The sequence below is a fragment of the Pelophylax lessonae genome, assembly GCF_965119305.1.
Source record: "Pelophylax lessonae genome assembly, chromosome: 11".
In the NCBI taxonomy this organism is placed as follows: Eukaryota; Metazoa; Chordata; class Amphibia; order Anura; family Ranidae; genus Pelophylax; species Pelophylax lessonae.
In genome coordinates this window covers 76,024,394-76,039,750 of record NC_138778.1, presented here as the reverse complement: position 1 = coordinate 76,039,750, position 15,357 = coordinate 76,024,394, and the positions used below count along the sequence as shown (strand labels likewise).

Below are 15,357 nucleotides of genomic sequence, written 5' to 3'. Positions count from 1 at the left end.
CTAATTGTCACCAGAGTCACCGGGTTCAGTGTCCTCATTGGAAAATTGATCTCTATACCTCTTCTGGTGACAACCCAAAAATTGTAGATTTTCTTTCACTTTTGGTGATAGAGGTAAATAGTGTGTGACAAATAGAGAGGGGGAACCTCCCTAATGGGGGGCACAGATGGCAATAAAAACTTGACAGTTGTTCCAATTCCTCTCCACTCTCTCCAAAACGAAGCAAGAAACATTTTTTTTTTTTTACTATTAGATATACTTTTAAACCAGAAATGTGTAATGTGGGCAACCTACAAAAGGTGCAATTTTAAAAAAATTTCCAAAATTAAAAAAAACAAAAACAAACCTTTTTTAAACTCATTGGTTATAGGGAGGAAAAGCATCAGGGACTAAAGTGGGTAAGTGACTCTGTCATAGGAGAGGTATGGTGTCTGCAATTGCAGATTGCAGATCTTCTTCTGAAAATGCACAGGCAAATAAGTGACAAAAAAGTGTCAGGATTACTTATCGCTTTACTTGTCCTTCGTAGTAACTCGGAAAGTATTGACTTCAACGCGTCAGAATGACAGCCAGGAAATTTTGTATGGGACTGTACAAGTCCACTGTCACCTCACCCAGCTCAAAATGCATAAAAATAACAGGTAAAAATAATAAAATGCCAGGATTATGAAAGTGGTAAAGTTTTGGCCTTGGCCCTTCATTGCAGGTTAGGGCTGGGTCTACCGCATCGCATGTCATTTGTACAGAAATCGCACCAGATTACCGTACAAATGACGTGCATATTCCGTGTGGTGTGAATTGAGCAATACATTATGTAATATGCAGAATCCTTTTTTTTTTTTTTCCCCACTGGAATTGTATTATGTGTGTCCAGACCCATGCGATCCAATTCCACAGTTAGCGATGTTTTCTGTGAACCGATTTAGGGGTGTCATTAACTTTATATTGACACCTGCAGTGTTTCGAAGAGCACAGTGTGAACTGCCTGCGATTCTGATGCAGTGCGGGAACTGCACAGGAATCAATGTGGTTCCCGCACTGCATCGGTGTGAACCCAGCCTAAAGCTAACTTTCTCCTGAACATTTATTAGCTCATAAACCATGACCTTTAACATTATATGATCAACAATCTTAGTTTTCAAGGCTCAAGCACCATAAATCAAATAGAATTGACCTTCTTAAATCATGTAAAACACTGTCCTCCCACAAAGTGGGTGACATAACTCAACCACCATGCTTCACAAAAGCCTGTTAATTAAACAGTATTGACCATCATATATCATGTAAAACACCGTCCACCCAGGGCCATTGTAGTTAAATCTGCTAGACCTTACTGAAACCTCTGTGGAAGACCCCTTGCACACAACCACATCAAGGCCATGTAGCGTACATTCTGGTGTATTTCTCTGCCTGGGAGTGACAGGTGGATCATACAGCCGGCATGTACAAATCACAGATCAGCCGTAACTTTTTGACTACCCACCTAATAATGAGTAGGTCCCCATTTTTCACCACAACAGCCCTGACCCAAGGCATGGATGCTACTTGACTTCTGAAGGTATGCTGTGGTATCTGGCACTAAGCCATCAGTAGCAGATCCTTAAAGTCCTATAAGTTGCGAGGTGGGGCCTCTGTGGATTAGACTTGTTTTTCCAGTACATCACACAGATGCTCAGTAAATTGAGATCTGGAGAATTTGGAGGCCAAGTCAACACCTCAAACTTGCTTTGGTCCACAGACCATTCTTGAACCATTTTTGCAGTGTGGTGCATCATCCTGCTGAAAGAGGCCATGGGGGATTAAATTTCCATGAAGGGATGTACTTGGTAAGCAGCAATGTTTAGTTAGATGGTATGTATCAACTAAAATCCACATGAATGGCAGGACCCAAGGTTTCACAGCAGAACATTGCTTCATGGTTCCCAGCTCACCTGCCCATTGTAGGTGCTTCTGGCTGTGGACATGGGTCAGCATGAGCACCCTGACCAATCTGCGGCAACCCCCATACACAACAAACTGCAATACCCTTTTTTTGTCTGCTTTCAGCACATCAACACATCATGGCATGGCAAAAATGATCTCCTCATCACGTTCGGCAGGCTGTACCACCCACCAACCACAACCTTTTTAATTGAATGGGGCCACTCTGTAACTGAGTTTATGTATGTGTTTGCAGCATGGCAGTAAAACAGGCAGTGGGAGTAATTTCCTGTATTGGTGATTAGTGGGAGTAATAAATCCCCTGTGCTGGTGGTGAGTAGGAGTAATAAATGCCCCTGGGTCTGTGGTCATTGAGGAAACGAATGCCCCTTTGTTGGTGGTCAGTGGGGTAATAAATGACCCTGAGTCAGTGGTCAGTGGGAGTAATAATTGCCCCTTTGTTGGTGGTCAGTGGGAGTAATAAATGCCTCTGTGTTGGTGGTAAGTGGGAGTAGTAAATTCCCTGTTTTTTTGGTCAATATAAGTTATAAATCCCATTAGTTGGTGGTAAGTGGGAGTAATAAATGCCTTTCAGTAGTTGGTCATTGGGAGTAATATATTTCCTGCGTTGATGGTAAATTGGATTGATAAATGCCCCTGTATTGGTGGTAGAGTGGGAGTAACACATCCTCTGTCTTGGTGGTAAGTGGTAGTAATAAACACCCATGTGTTGGTAGTCAGTGAGAATATAAAATGCCCCTGTGTTGGTGGTCAGTGAAAGTAATAAATGCCCCTGTGTCAGTAGATATTAAGACTGATAAATGCCCCTGGGTTGATCATTAAGAGTAATAAAGGCCCTGTGTTGGTGGTCAGTGAAAGTAATAAATGCCCTATGTTGGTTTTCAGTGGGAGAAGTAAATGCCGTGTTAGTGGTCGTTGGAAATTATTAATACACCTGTGTCAATTATGAAGCGTAATAAATCCCACTGTGTTGGCCATTAAGAGTAATACAGTAAATGCCCCTTTGTTGGTGGTCAGTGGGAGTCCTAACTAGCCAGGCAACAGTGGAAATAATATATGGCAGGGTGTCAATATTGGTTGAAAATGTCCTGCGCCAGTCATACGTGTGTGAATGGTGGCCCATCTTTGGTGATCAGTGGTCGCTGTGTAGGCTCTGTGTCCTGTGACTGACAGGACTATACAGGCAGCAACAGAACATTCTATGGAAGATTTCCAAATCCTGGAATGCTTTTTTATTCCCACTGCCACTCCACACTGTGCAATAAGAAAGCCCTGCATGGAGGACCTTCACATTGCAGGGGTCGGTAAACTGCAACCAATGGACCGTAAATGTCCCAAGGTTTAGGGACCGGTTGTCTCCACTCTAGTTCCCTGACATACATGGAACCGCACATTTCCAGGAACTACTGCTCGTATAGGTACATTGTTATTTAAAGAAATGTGTGTCGTAAGCATAGTCCAAGTTTCATTTCTCCTATGTAAGAATGGAAACTAAAACCGAGTTGCTTCTGACACCATTTCTGCTTTTGTTTTCAACAGTTCAGTAGAGTTGTAATGAAAAGGAATGAGGACACTCCATGGGATTCATAAAGAGGGTTTGTCCCCTGTCCATACAAGAAATGATGCTATCTGAGACACATTCATGTAACTGTCGGTAACGTGTATATAAATGGGTTGCAGAATGGTCTGTGGCACAATACTTTCATGTGCAACAAACTTCACCCCAACATGGAAGAGGTCTTATGTACAGTACACCCATTGATATGGCAGTATTTCTTAAGGAGTTTGCCACAGTCATAGTGGTAAAATGTGTTGCACATAAGAATCACAGAGCTACTTGAGATCCACCTGAATTTGTTGACTGCTTTGGAAATGGCAAGAAATTTGTCGCACTGCTTTCATGAATTTGGTGCAGGGCTTAACCACTTTACCGCTGCTCACTGAGCTGCTACTGTGGCAAAGTGGCTCGATAACGTCTGGTGACATAGACCTACGTCGCCAGACATTCCCCTCTCTCTGCGGCGCGCGCGCGCTTCCGGAGGCTCGCTCCCGCTGTATTCAGTCACAGCGGGAGTCGGGCCAGGGGAGGAGCGGCGGTGATCACCGCCGGTGATCTGGGAATCGAGTGTGGAGATCCGCCTGCTTGTGTACAAACAAGCGGGCGGATCTCCTAAGTGACAGGCAGGGTCAGATTGCAGGGACATAGCTGAACCTGCGATCTGTCCCTGTGTCACTCAGTCACCTCCCCCCACACACGTCAGTAAGCATCAGGCATACATTAACCCCTTGATCACCAATAAAAATTAACCCCTTCCCTGCCAGTGTCATTTTTACAGTAACAGTGCATATATATAGCACTGATTACTGTAGTAATGTCACTGGTACCCCCAAAAGTGTCAAAAATGTCAGTCAAGGGTCCGATCTGTCCGCCGCAATGTCGCAGTCCCGCAAAAAAAAATCACAGATAGCTGCCATTACTCGTTAAAAAAAAAAAAAAAAAACACCAAAAATGACATAAATCTTTCCCTTAGTTAGTAAACGCAATAACTTTTGCGCAAACCAATCAAAATACGCTTATTGTGATTTTTTTTTTTACCAAAAATATGTAGCAGAAAACAAATTGGCCTAAAATGATAAAAAATTTGGATTTTTACATTTTTTTTGGGGGGGAATGTCAAAAAATGTGAAAAATATTGTTATTTTTTCAAAATTGTCGCTCTTTTTTTGTTTATAGCGCAAAAAGTAAAAATCGCACAGGTGATCAAATACCACCAAAAGAAAGCTCTGTTTGTGGGAAAAAAATGACGTAAATTTCGTTTGGGTACAGCGTTGCATGACCGCGCAATTGTCAGTTAAAGTCGCACAGTGCCGAATCGCAAAAAGTGGCCCAGACATAAGACAGCGAAATGCTCCGGTGGTAAAGTGGTTAAAGTATAACTAAAGGCAAAACTTTATTTTTATTTTTGGATAGAGTGCCCCATTCAGGAGATCCACCATTTCCATTTGTCCAGTTTACCATTCTCATTGAAAGTGAAGGTAAAAGTAAATCCCAAATTTTGGGTTGTCCCCAGAAAAATGAGAGGGGAAATCTTCCAATGGGGACACTAGTTCTGGTGACCTTGGGATCCTTAAGGAATTCCCTTTAATTTTCAGGGATTTCCTCTCACTTCCTGTTTGGCAATGGGACTGGAAGTGGAGAGAAATCCCTGCAATGGGACACAGATGTAGAAAAAAAAAGGGAGGGTTATAACCGTCTTACACTCTATCCAAAATGGAAAAAAAAGTTTTGCCTATAGTTCAACTTTAATGCCAGAAAAGTGTTGCAAATGCTTTTTTGAACCAGCCTCATTTTATTTAAAGTGTTACTAAACCCAGGAGCCTGTATCTCTCCTGGTCAGAAGCTCCTTTCAGCTCTATGGGCGGTTGTATTTAAACAGGCTTGTGTCCGTTTACATCCACCTACCACCTAGTCCATTCAGGTCCTGAAAAAAAATGAAATAAAAAAAGTGTCCTTTTTCTGTTTCATGTATTTATTTTTTCCAGATCTAAACACGATGGACCAGAGATAGCCTGATGTACTGTAAGTGGTCACAAGTCTATTCATATACAGCTGCCCATAGGGCCAAAATAGGTTCACCACAGTCAGTTGTTAGAATGCAAACTGAAGCCCCGTACACACGCACATATTGTTGGCCGTAAATTGTCGGCCAACGTCCGATCGGCCGATTGTAGGCTTGTTAGTATGATGCTTCCGACAACCAACTGCGAATTTTCGGCCGAAAAAAATCTGGTGTGCATGCTATAAAATTTTTGTTGGCCAACAAAGAACGGCCGATTTTCCGTCAGTCAGTACAGATTTCGGCAGACAAAAATCAGATGAGCAAGACTGGGCATGCTCAGAGAAGAAAAAACACACGGAAAGTCAACCATCACATGACATCACTTCTTAAGTTGTTTTTTGTTGGCCAACAAAAGTCCAGTGCAAGTCTAGAGCACATTTCAACCAACAAACAACACTGGACAAAAGACGGCCGATCGGTTGGCCAACAATCTGTGCGTGTGTACGGGGCTTGAGTCTACAAAGGCAAGGATGTCCTGTTCATCTCCGATTCAGCAGGGGGTCTGTTCATGTGTGAAAGGACCCTAATGTATCATAAAATGTGTCATATTCCAAAAAGAAAAAAATGCCTTAAGGAAACCAACATGGGCTTCCTCTTCCTCTGTTTTGGTGTGTGGGCAGTTTACTGTTTTGCCCTGCAGTGTGAGTATGGGGTAATGTTTGTTTCAGTGTATCGTACTGTTTTTTTTTTTTTCCTTTTAAAATCATATGTAAAGTGTCACATAGTGACCCTTTATTCATACCTCCACACAGCAGTCCAGTGACAGGCGGTGCCATCCTCTGCGTTGTGGAAATATACAGCATGTGTGCATTTTTCTGCACTGCACATCACACCAGCCATGTGGTGTAATCGGGGCACATAGGAAAAAAATTTGTGCCCCTGTGGGGAAAAATGGCAGTCGCCGCACACAGTCTGAAAGGGCCCTGAGTACAGTTTCTATGGACAACAGTTCCACTTGTGCTTATTCTCTTCCCTTGTCATACATCATCCTAAATATTTGCGTGATTCATTTTCATTTAGTTTTTTTTCTCCAGAGCTCTCCTCCATCCCTGCAGGGCAGTCATGTATCAACACATGGCTCTGATTGAGGTTGACATACAGCATTAAATATAGAACTGCTTTTTCCAACTCCGTGTTCAGCCCCAAAGGCCGTACCTAAAATAGGAATTTACAACTGCCGCTCCGCTAATATACCCTGTGGTTTCGGTGGGAATATTTTTACATTTGGGGCAAATTAAGAAGAATCATAGAAGAATTCATCCGAGCATACAGAGTTTATTAATATTTTTCTGTATTTAAAGAAAATGTGTCCATGCTTTTCCAACAAGCAGCCTGCCCGTTAGGCAGTGACAAGGTTAAACACTTATACCCAAAGGGGAAATACTGGTTACCCCAAAATGGCAGCACAGATGGAGGGCACATGTAGTTTGTAAAAATATCCAGATAAATCTAGCTCTCTCCAGAGCCAATCACCCCTTCATTTTAACACGAGGAATATGTGACATTGTGGTCTCATGGGCTTCCTTATTTGTCAACATATGGTTAAAGCTTATGAACAACCCAACAATACGTGTCTAATTTGCTCCTTTGGATCCTTAAAAAAAAAAAATTGTAATATCTGTTTGATAACCATTGATCCTATATACTGTATATATCCATATATATTTTTCTATCATTAAATTTGATTATTGCTTTTGTTTATTCATTTATTTATAAATGTCATGTGTTCATGCTTATGATATATTAGCGCTGCTAGTGTCACTGCATTCTTCATCAAATTGAATCAGTTACACCCTTTTCACATATTTGTTATTTTATAGCAGCAGCTGTTTTGGCTTTCATTGCCATACATTTATATACATTTTTTTAAAAAATATATAGCGCTAGGTGAGTGGGGATTTTTATATATACATATTTTTTTTCCTACTCCTGAGTTTTATAACCATTGATCCTGCCAGAAATCTTTTGAGCTCTGCCTGTGCTGTGCTCTTATCCATGCTCATTTTTCTCAGCTCTTTCTGTGAACTACAAAGCATCTCCCCCATATGTTACAGAAAAGAGGAGAGGCGGAGGTGCTGTATAAACCTTGTTTATGGTGACAGTGCTATTCCTCCACAGATATAGCAAGGTAAGGGGGTGTTCTAACTTTAGGAAAGGACGTGTGCTGCTAGTAGGATTAGCAGGTAATGCAGCCACTACCTCTAAGCACTACTAAATTGCAGTATATTATATTCATGTTCTTGGGTTTAGATCAGGCATGTCCAACCTGCGGCCCGGGGGCCTCATGCGGCCCAGAACCGCAGGCAATGCGGCCCACTGCCCCCTGACAATTTTTTTTTTTTTTTGTTGCTGGGGAGGAAGGAAGTCAGGTCAGGGGCACGGCCACAGCAGCTTCCGACTAACGGTAGGCAGAGACTGCCTCGAAGGGGAGGGGGGTGGGTGGTCGGTGAGAATGTGCAGTGTTTCTGACTCCTACCACCATGGCCACTTTAAATCACTGAAGTGTTGATGGTGGTTAGAGTGTTCCTTTTAATATCTCTCAGAAGAAGTAAACCTCTGTATACTGATTCCATTTCATTTGATCATCCTCTAGTTGTGCTAAATTAGTGCGGGGGGTGTGGCGGCGTGGGAAGGGTGCGGCAGCATTTTATTACTTATATACCTTAACTCTATAGTATATATTTTATTTGCGGCCCGAGAAAATTTCTCTACACTCAATGTGGCCCAGAGAAGCCAAAAGGTTGGACACCCATGGTTTAGATACATTTTAACAATAACCCTTTTAAATCCATACTCCAGGAAACTTAAAAAATAATCCCTTGCAGTGGGGCTGCCCCTGCACTGCAAGGGCTAACTGCTCATTTATAGTAGGTCTAGAGGAGAGGAGAAACACTTTACCTTACCTGATCATCCACTAACCTGGCGCCAACGGTGTTCTCCCATACTCTGTTGGTGGACCCTGCATTGGTCTTGATGGCTTTGGAGAATCTGGACAAGTGGAGCATGAGGGAGAAGATGCCGCAAGGACCAGCCTAGCAATCTGGAGGACCAGAAGATTGGGTAAATAGACCTAAATGAGCAATTAACCTTTTGAAATCAAGCGTAGCCTCAGTGCAAGGGATCATTTTTTTATTTTCAAAACTTTCATTTGGGTTTTAAAAGGTAACGGCTAAAGCATGCCCACACAGGGGCTACATTATCAGTAAGTTGAATTTGAAGTCTTGAGGAGTTCAAAGTTTTGAAAGCATAAGCAAGCCAAGGCTTCCACATTACGGAATTTGGATTTGACCTGATGGACACAAATTAATGACATTTTTTTTCCATCCAATGCAGCACCAGGAACACAATCTAACTGAAGTGTGTCCAACATCCAGCTGGTTGCGTCATTGTGTAGAAATCTTGCCTCTGGGTCCTCCACACAGCGTTGATCTTCCGGTGCTGCTTGGGGTTCACATCAGCTACTGTGAGCGTGAAAGAGTTGCGATGCTTGCCTGCTCCATTCAAAGAACTTGTACTATGAATGCAAAGCGCTCTATGAATGGAGGACAGGCAGATGATGTACACCTCCAATCATAGGACATTTTGCATTCTGGGCAAAAATACTTTGAGTTCTATGAATACAAGAGGTGGGCAGTTGGCACATTTCTTTCACTCACACAGTGGCTAAAGTTATCCCAAGAAGCCCCAGGAGATCATCACTGTGGGAAGGACCCAGCAACAGTGGGGAGAAGATTTCTATACTATGTAGCAGCCGGCAGGTATGTAGGATACACTTCATTAGAGGTAAGTTATGTCCCAGGCTCTGTATAGCAAAAGAAAAAAATGTGACTAAACTTCAGCTTTACCAAATTGTTAAATGCAGTACAAGTACAGGAATTTAACTTGGTATCACCCACTTGAAATTCCCTATACAGCAGCATAGCATGGTCCAGGTTAGTGATTGATCTATTTTCAAGCAGGCTTCTCGTAGCATCTTGTGCACCAGTACTCAGTCAGGTTGGTCAGTACTGTAGGCCAATCACACTTTATTGCTGAGTGGCCAAGATCAGAGGTGGTGTTTCATTAGCAACGCATTTCTAGTGGTGTGACTATAGTCAAAAGCCTTGTGTCAAATTTATGAAACCAGTGCAACATTTTAATTGTTCTTACCAACGTGTGTGACAAATTCATGCTATTTGTATATGACACCTTTACTGTCTTTCGCTAATGTCAGTGAAAAAAAGAAATAGAGATAAATATGGCCTCTTCCACACTGGAGTATATTGTGTCATGTGTAAGTATTTTGCTTGCTGACAAAATTCTGAGTCAGTCGCAAGTTGCATAATTTGTTACACTACTGCAAGACCAATGTCTGAGTATCTATTTAGTATAAATAACAATATAACAAGGCAAGTGGGGAACATAAGAACCCTAAACTTCAGAAGGGCAAACTTTCCAAAATTGTACTCATTGATGGAAAGGGTAAACTGGGACCAAACCCTGGGATCCCTGACCACAAAGGAAAAATGGGAATGCTTTAGGAACATATTAGGCAAAGGCATCTTGCAGTGCATTCCTATGGGAAATAAATTTAGAAGAGACAAAGCCAAACCTGGCTGGCTAAACCGTAGCGTCAAAAAACTTATTAGGGGAAAAAAATTGGCCTTCAAGAAGTATAAATCAGAGGGCACAGTATCGGCTTTCGAGCAATACAAGGAGGCAAATAAGAAAAGTAAACAAGAAATCAAGATGGCTAAAATCAACTTTGAATGACAAATAGCGGAGGATAGTAAAAAAAACCCAAAGAAATTCTTTAAATATATCAACAGCAAAAAAACTAGGGCAGAGCATATTGCACACATAATTAACAATGATGGGAGGATGGTTACAGAGGACACTGAAAAAGCAACCGTGCTGAATGCTTTTTTCTCGTCAGTCTTTACACAGGAAACGGAGGGGTACACTGACCATGACTGTTTGGTTAGTAGTAATGCACAGGACTTGCCACTATGGCTAACAGAGGGTGAAATCAGGGAAAGGCTGGATAAACTCAACACAAACAAATCACCAGGCCCGGATGGCGTACATCCGAGAGTACTCAAGGAACTCAGTAAGGTTATATCCAGACCACTGTTCCTGATCTTTGCTGACAGTATTAGGACAGGAGATGTACCAGGGGATTGGAAGAAAGCTAACGTGATTCCGATATTCAAAAAGGGCCAGAGGCATATCCCGGGAAATTATAGGCCTGTCAGTCTGACATCAATAGTATGTAAACTTCTGGAGGGGATGATAAGGGACTATATCGTAGAGTTTGCTAAAGACAACAACATCATCAGCAGTAATCAGCACGGGTTTACAAATGGGCGTTCTTGTCAAACCAATCTATTAACATTTTACGAGGTGGTGAGCTGTGAGCTAGATAGGGGGAGACCAGTGGATGTGGTGTACTTGGATTTCGCTAAGGCGTTTGAAACAGTTCCCCACAAGCGCTTAATTTATAAAATAAGATCTGCAGGTATCGACAGCAGGGTTTGCTCTTGGATACGGAATTGGCTTAAAGGGCGTGTCCAAAGAGTGGTAATAAACAGCGCATACTCAGACTGGTCTGAGGTAGTAAGCGGGGTGCCCCAGGGCTCAGTCCTGGGACCAACCTTGTTCAATTTATTCGTAAACAACATTGAGGTCGGGATCAGTAGTTCGATATCAGTTTTTGCAGATGACACAAAATTGGCCAGAGCAATAACTGCACAGCATGAAGCAGATATCCTACAGAATGACCTGGACAAAATTACAGAGTGGGCACGGACATGGCAAATGAGGTTTAACGTGGAGAAGTGTAAGGTTTTGCACTTGGGGACTAAAAACATAAAAGCACAATACACGTTAGGAGGGGAACCCTTGGGGGAATCAAAAATGGAGAAGGATCTGGGAGTCTTGGTTGATGATAGATTAGGCAACAGCATGCAATGTCAAGCGGCAGCTGCCAAAGCCAGCAGAATATTGGCATGCATAAAGAAAGGGATGTATTCCAGAGATAAGACTATAATCCTTCCACTTTATAAAACTCTGGTCCGACCGCATCTGGAGTATTCTGTCCAGTTCTGGTCGCCAGTCCTCAGGAGGGATGTGTTGGAGCTGGAGAGAGTCCAGAGAAGGGCAACTAAACTAATTAGGGGATTGGAGGACCTTGACTATGGAGAGCGTCTACAATCGCTCGATTTATTCTCCCTGGAGAAGAGACGTCTGAGGGGGGACATGATAGCAATTTATAAATATCTTAATGGGGATCCCAGCTTAGAAAAAAAGCTGTTCATTCGAAGGGATTGCATGAGGACTCGAGGGCATACAATGCGATTAGAGGAGAAGCGTTTTAACCTCAGGCAACGTGGGGGGTTCTTTACTGTTAGGGCTACAAGATTGTGGAATTCTCTACCACAAGAGGTGGTTTCTGCGGGTAGTATGGTGGCTTTCAAAAGACTCTTAGACTTACATCTCAAGGATCAGAACATTCAGGGGTATGTGAGATGATTACAGCCACACACACCTACACAGGTTGAACTGGATGGACTATTGTCTTTATTCAACCTCACCTACTATGTAACTATGTAACTATTACTGTTTATGAATTTCATAGAGTCTGTACCCAATGGCAGATTTACATTGAGCCAGGCTAGTCATCCACCCAAGGATCCCAGCAGATCCAATGCCTGCCTGTACACAGTTTATCGACTTCATTGCGACATGTAACAGGCTTTGGGGAAGCACATCATTATGTAGCTATCGGAGGCATCTCCCAACCTCTATTCCCACTTCATTACATTGTGATATGGTGTATATTTACTAACCGCTCCAAGATGAGTAGGTAGTGGGGGAAGCGGAGACACATTTATTAAGGAAGAAGGTGCTCACTCTGCTGATATAATCCGAGGAAGTCTCTGTTAATCCCCCATTAACAGCTGTTAACTGGGACCTTTAAGACCTTTTTACCCTTCACTTCAGCTAGTGAATGAAGTTGATGGAGACCAAAGGAAAGGGGAGTATGCAGAGGCGTAACTAGAACCTTCAGGGCCCCGGTGCAAGAAACCATTAAGGGCCCCCCCTGGACCCCTGGCCGGGGCCCTTCCCTTCAAGCCTGGGGCTCTTCCCACTGATCCTGGGGCCCTTTACACTTGTTGCAGGACCCTTTCACAAGTTCTGCAGTGGGCCCCCTTCCTGCCATCTTGGGGCCTCCTCACGGTGGTGGAATGCCAGGGCCCGGTCGCAACTGTGACTTTTGCGATCCTAGAAGTTCACCCACTGGTGTCAGTAGTTTTTTTTTGGTATTTTAATTGTATTATTTTTTATCATTTTATTTTATTTTTTTAACAATGTCACTGACTATGACTCTGTCCATTCAGAAAAGGAAGGAGCTGGTAAATTACATATTTACTGACCCCTTCCTGGCTCTCTATTGTGACACATCCCCTGCAGCAGCCGGCAGGAGAGGGAGGGGGGGGGGCGGCAGCACAGTAGGGGGGGGGACCAGGGGAGCACAGAGGGGCCCAGAAACAGTAGAACACAAGTGAACTGGATAGGAGGAGTGGCGGGGGCAGCATACAGAGGAAGCAATCTCCTTCATTTTCCTCCTGCAGCTACAAGAGGAAAAAGGAGGACAGTGATTTCTCTACATGCTGCCCCTTGGCCCCCTCCTATCCAGGTGTACATGGGAGCTGCATGGGCCCCCTGGAGCATGGGGCCCAGTTGCAATTGCAACCCCTGTGGTTACGCCCCTGGGAGTATGAACAACAAGGGTATGGGGGAAAAAGTATAAATCCCTACCACAAAAAAACGCTACCACACCACGTCTGGTGATTTGCGACATGCTTGGAAAGTATACCACAGTTATACGAAGACTGTAAGCAATTTACCTTTTGTTACAATATCGGCTTGATCATGATTGCCAGTGGGGTCCATGTTCACGTCCAACATCACTGTTTACTGATGACTGTCTGCACCTTAAAACTAGTGTGCTGTATTTTGCAGTTGAGATTACTGAGAGTCATTTTCTGTCTTCCCTTTTTAGTTCCCGTATGCTGCACCTTCTCCACAGGAGCCCGTGAAAACACTGCGCAGTTTGATCAACATCCGCAAGGACACATTGCGTTTAGTAAGGTGACTGAACAACAAATTATTATTTTTTTTTTTTTTTTTCGTGTACCTGTAGAAAGATGCTTCTAAGCATCATCTTCCTTCTCTGAGAATAAAAAGAATAAATTACAGTTTTTGACCCCCCCCCCCCCCCACCTATTTTTTATTTTTTTAAACGTTGCTTATACAGGTGCATCTCAAAAAATTTGAATATCATTAAAAAGTTAATGTATGTCAGTAATTCCGTTCAAAAAGTGAAATATTTCAAGCATTTCTTTCTTTTAATTTTGATGATTATGACTTACAGCTAGTGAAAACCCAAAATTCAGTATCTCAAAAAATTTGAATATTACACAAGACCAATAAGAAAAAAGAAAAAAAAAAACACACAATCAACCAAATCATACTCCCGCAATCACACACACAATCACAAAAAAACGCATAGAATCACACACACACACTTCTGTATACGTAGCCTTTCAAAATAATCAGCAGTACTGTACCTTCATGGCTTGTTTACACCATACATGCATGGAAACTGATGGGAAAACTGCACAGATTTCACTTTCAGAGACATGAGTTTACATCAGTTTCATTTCAGTTTTAATCAGTTTTGATGCACGTTTTTCAGTGAATTTTCATGTATGTTGACATACGTTTTTTTTTTCCAGTGCAGAAAACTGCATACATGTTGCAGATTCCTGTAAAAAAATATCTGCTCATTGTGGTGTGAACAGGGCACATAGAGAACCATTGTTTTCTTTGATCCCCTGCAAAATGCGTGCAGAAAATCTGACCTCTCTGCACCATGGTGTGAACAAGGCCTAATTACACAGCCGGATACTGCAATTTGCTGAGTGTGTTCACTGTCTGACAAAGCTCTCAGTGCCAAGGCACAATGGGGAGTTTGAACTGACAGCCTCTCTACGAGCTGCACTGGCCACCTAGAGTTGGGGCGAGGTTGCCATTGCGACCCCTGTAACTATGCTACTGTAGCCCAGTAAAGACTCTGAAACTGAATATTGTGGAATGGGCAAGACCATAGCTCACTTGCTTCATAAACCTCATACATATGCCATCATGCCAGTAAACAACGTTACATTTTTAGCAAAAATCTTTGTCAATCGCCTAAATGCCTATTCTTTCCATACACTTCTGATAGGGATGCACCGATCCAACTTTTTTGGACCCGATACCGATATCTGGCGTTGTGAAATCGCCGATACCGATACCGGAACCGATCCGGAGCTACACAAAGCAAGCGGCTGCAGTACAGAGCAAAGCCGCTGCTTCATGTGTACGGCTCCTCCATTCACAGGCGGAATGCATCTGATATCACTCCACCTGTGAGCCGGACCTATACAGGAAGTAGCGGCTAAACCGTTACCAAGCAAAAACCGAATCGGCCAGTGGATTGGTCAATGTTACCAATCCCCCGATCCATCTAAAATGGCCATATCGGCGCCAATATCCGATCTCAATATCGGATCGGTGCATCCCTAATTTCTGACAGACATACACCTAAGCACAGACCTCAAAGGGTATTAAGCAAGGTACAGTTTAAAGCAGAACAATTTTAAAAAGGTGCTGGTGCTCTCAACCAATCACATGTGCAGCACCATGGCAGCTTCAGAGTAAATAAAGGCTAAGATGGCAGCTTCCTTGGCTGTAAAGAATTGGGAAATGC

General features: G+C 42.9%; 1 protein-coding gene across 2 annotated transcripts in view; it reads left to right on the top strand.

Annotated features, from left to right (window-relative positions):
* The window catches only part of RNF157 (ring finger protein 157), a 225,198-nt gene that overhangs the window by 84,163 nt on the left and 125,678 nt on the right, over window positions 1–15,357 (top strand). For both annotated transcript variants that reach the window (XM_082272519.1, XM_082272520.1), the window contains exon 4: window positions 13,606–13,694. In XM_082272519.1, the coding sequence (XP_082128645.1) occupies window positions 13,606–13,694 (89 nt within the window). The remainder of the gene's footprint in view (window positions 1–13,605; window positions 13,695–15,357) is intronic.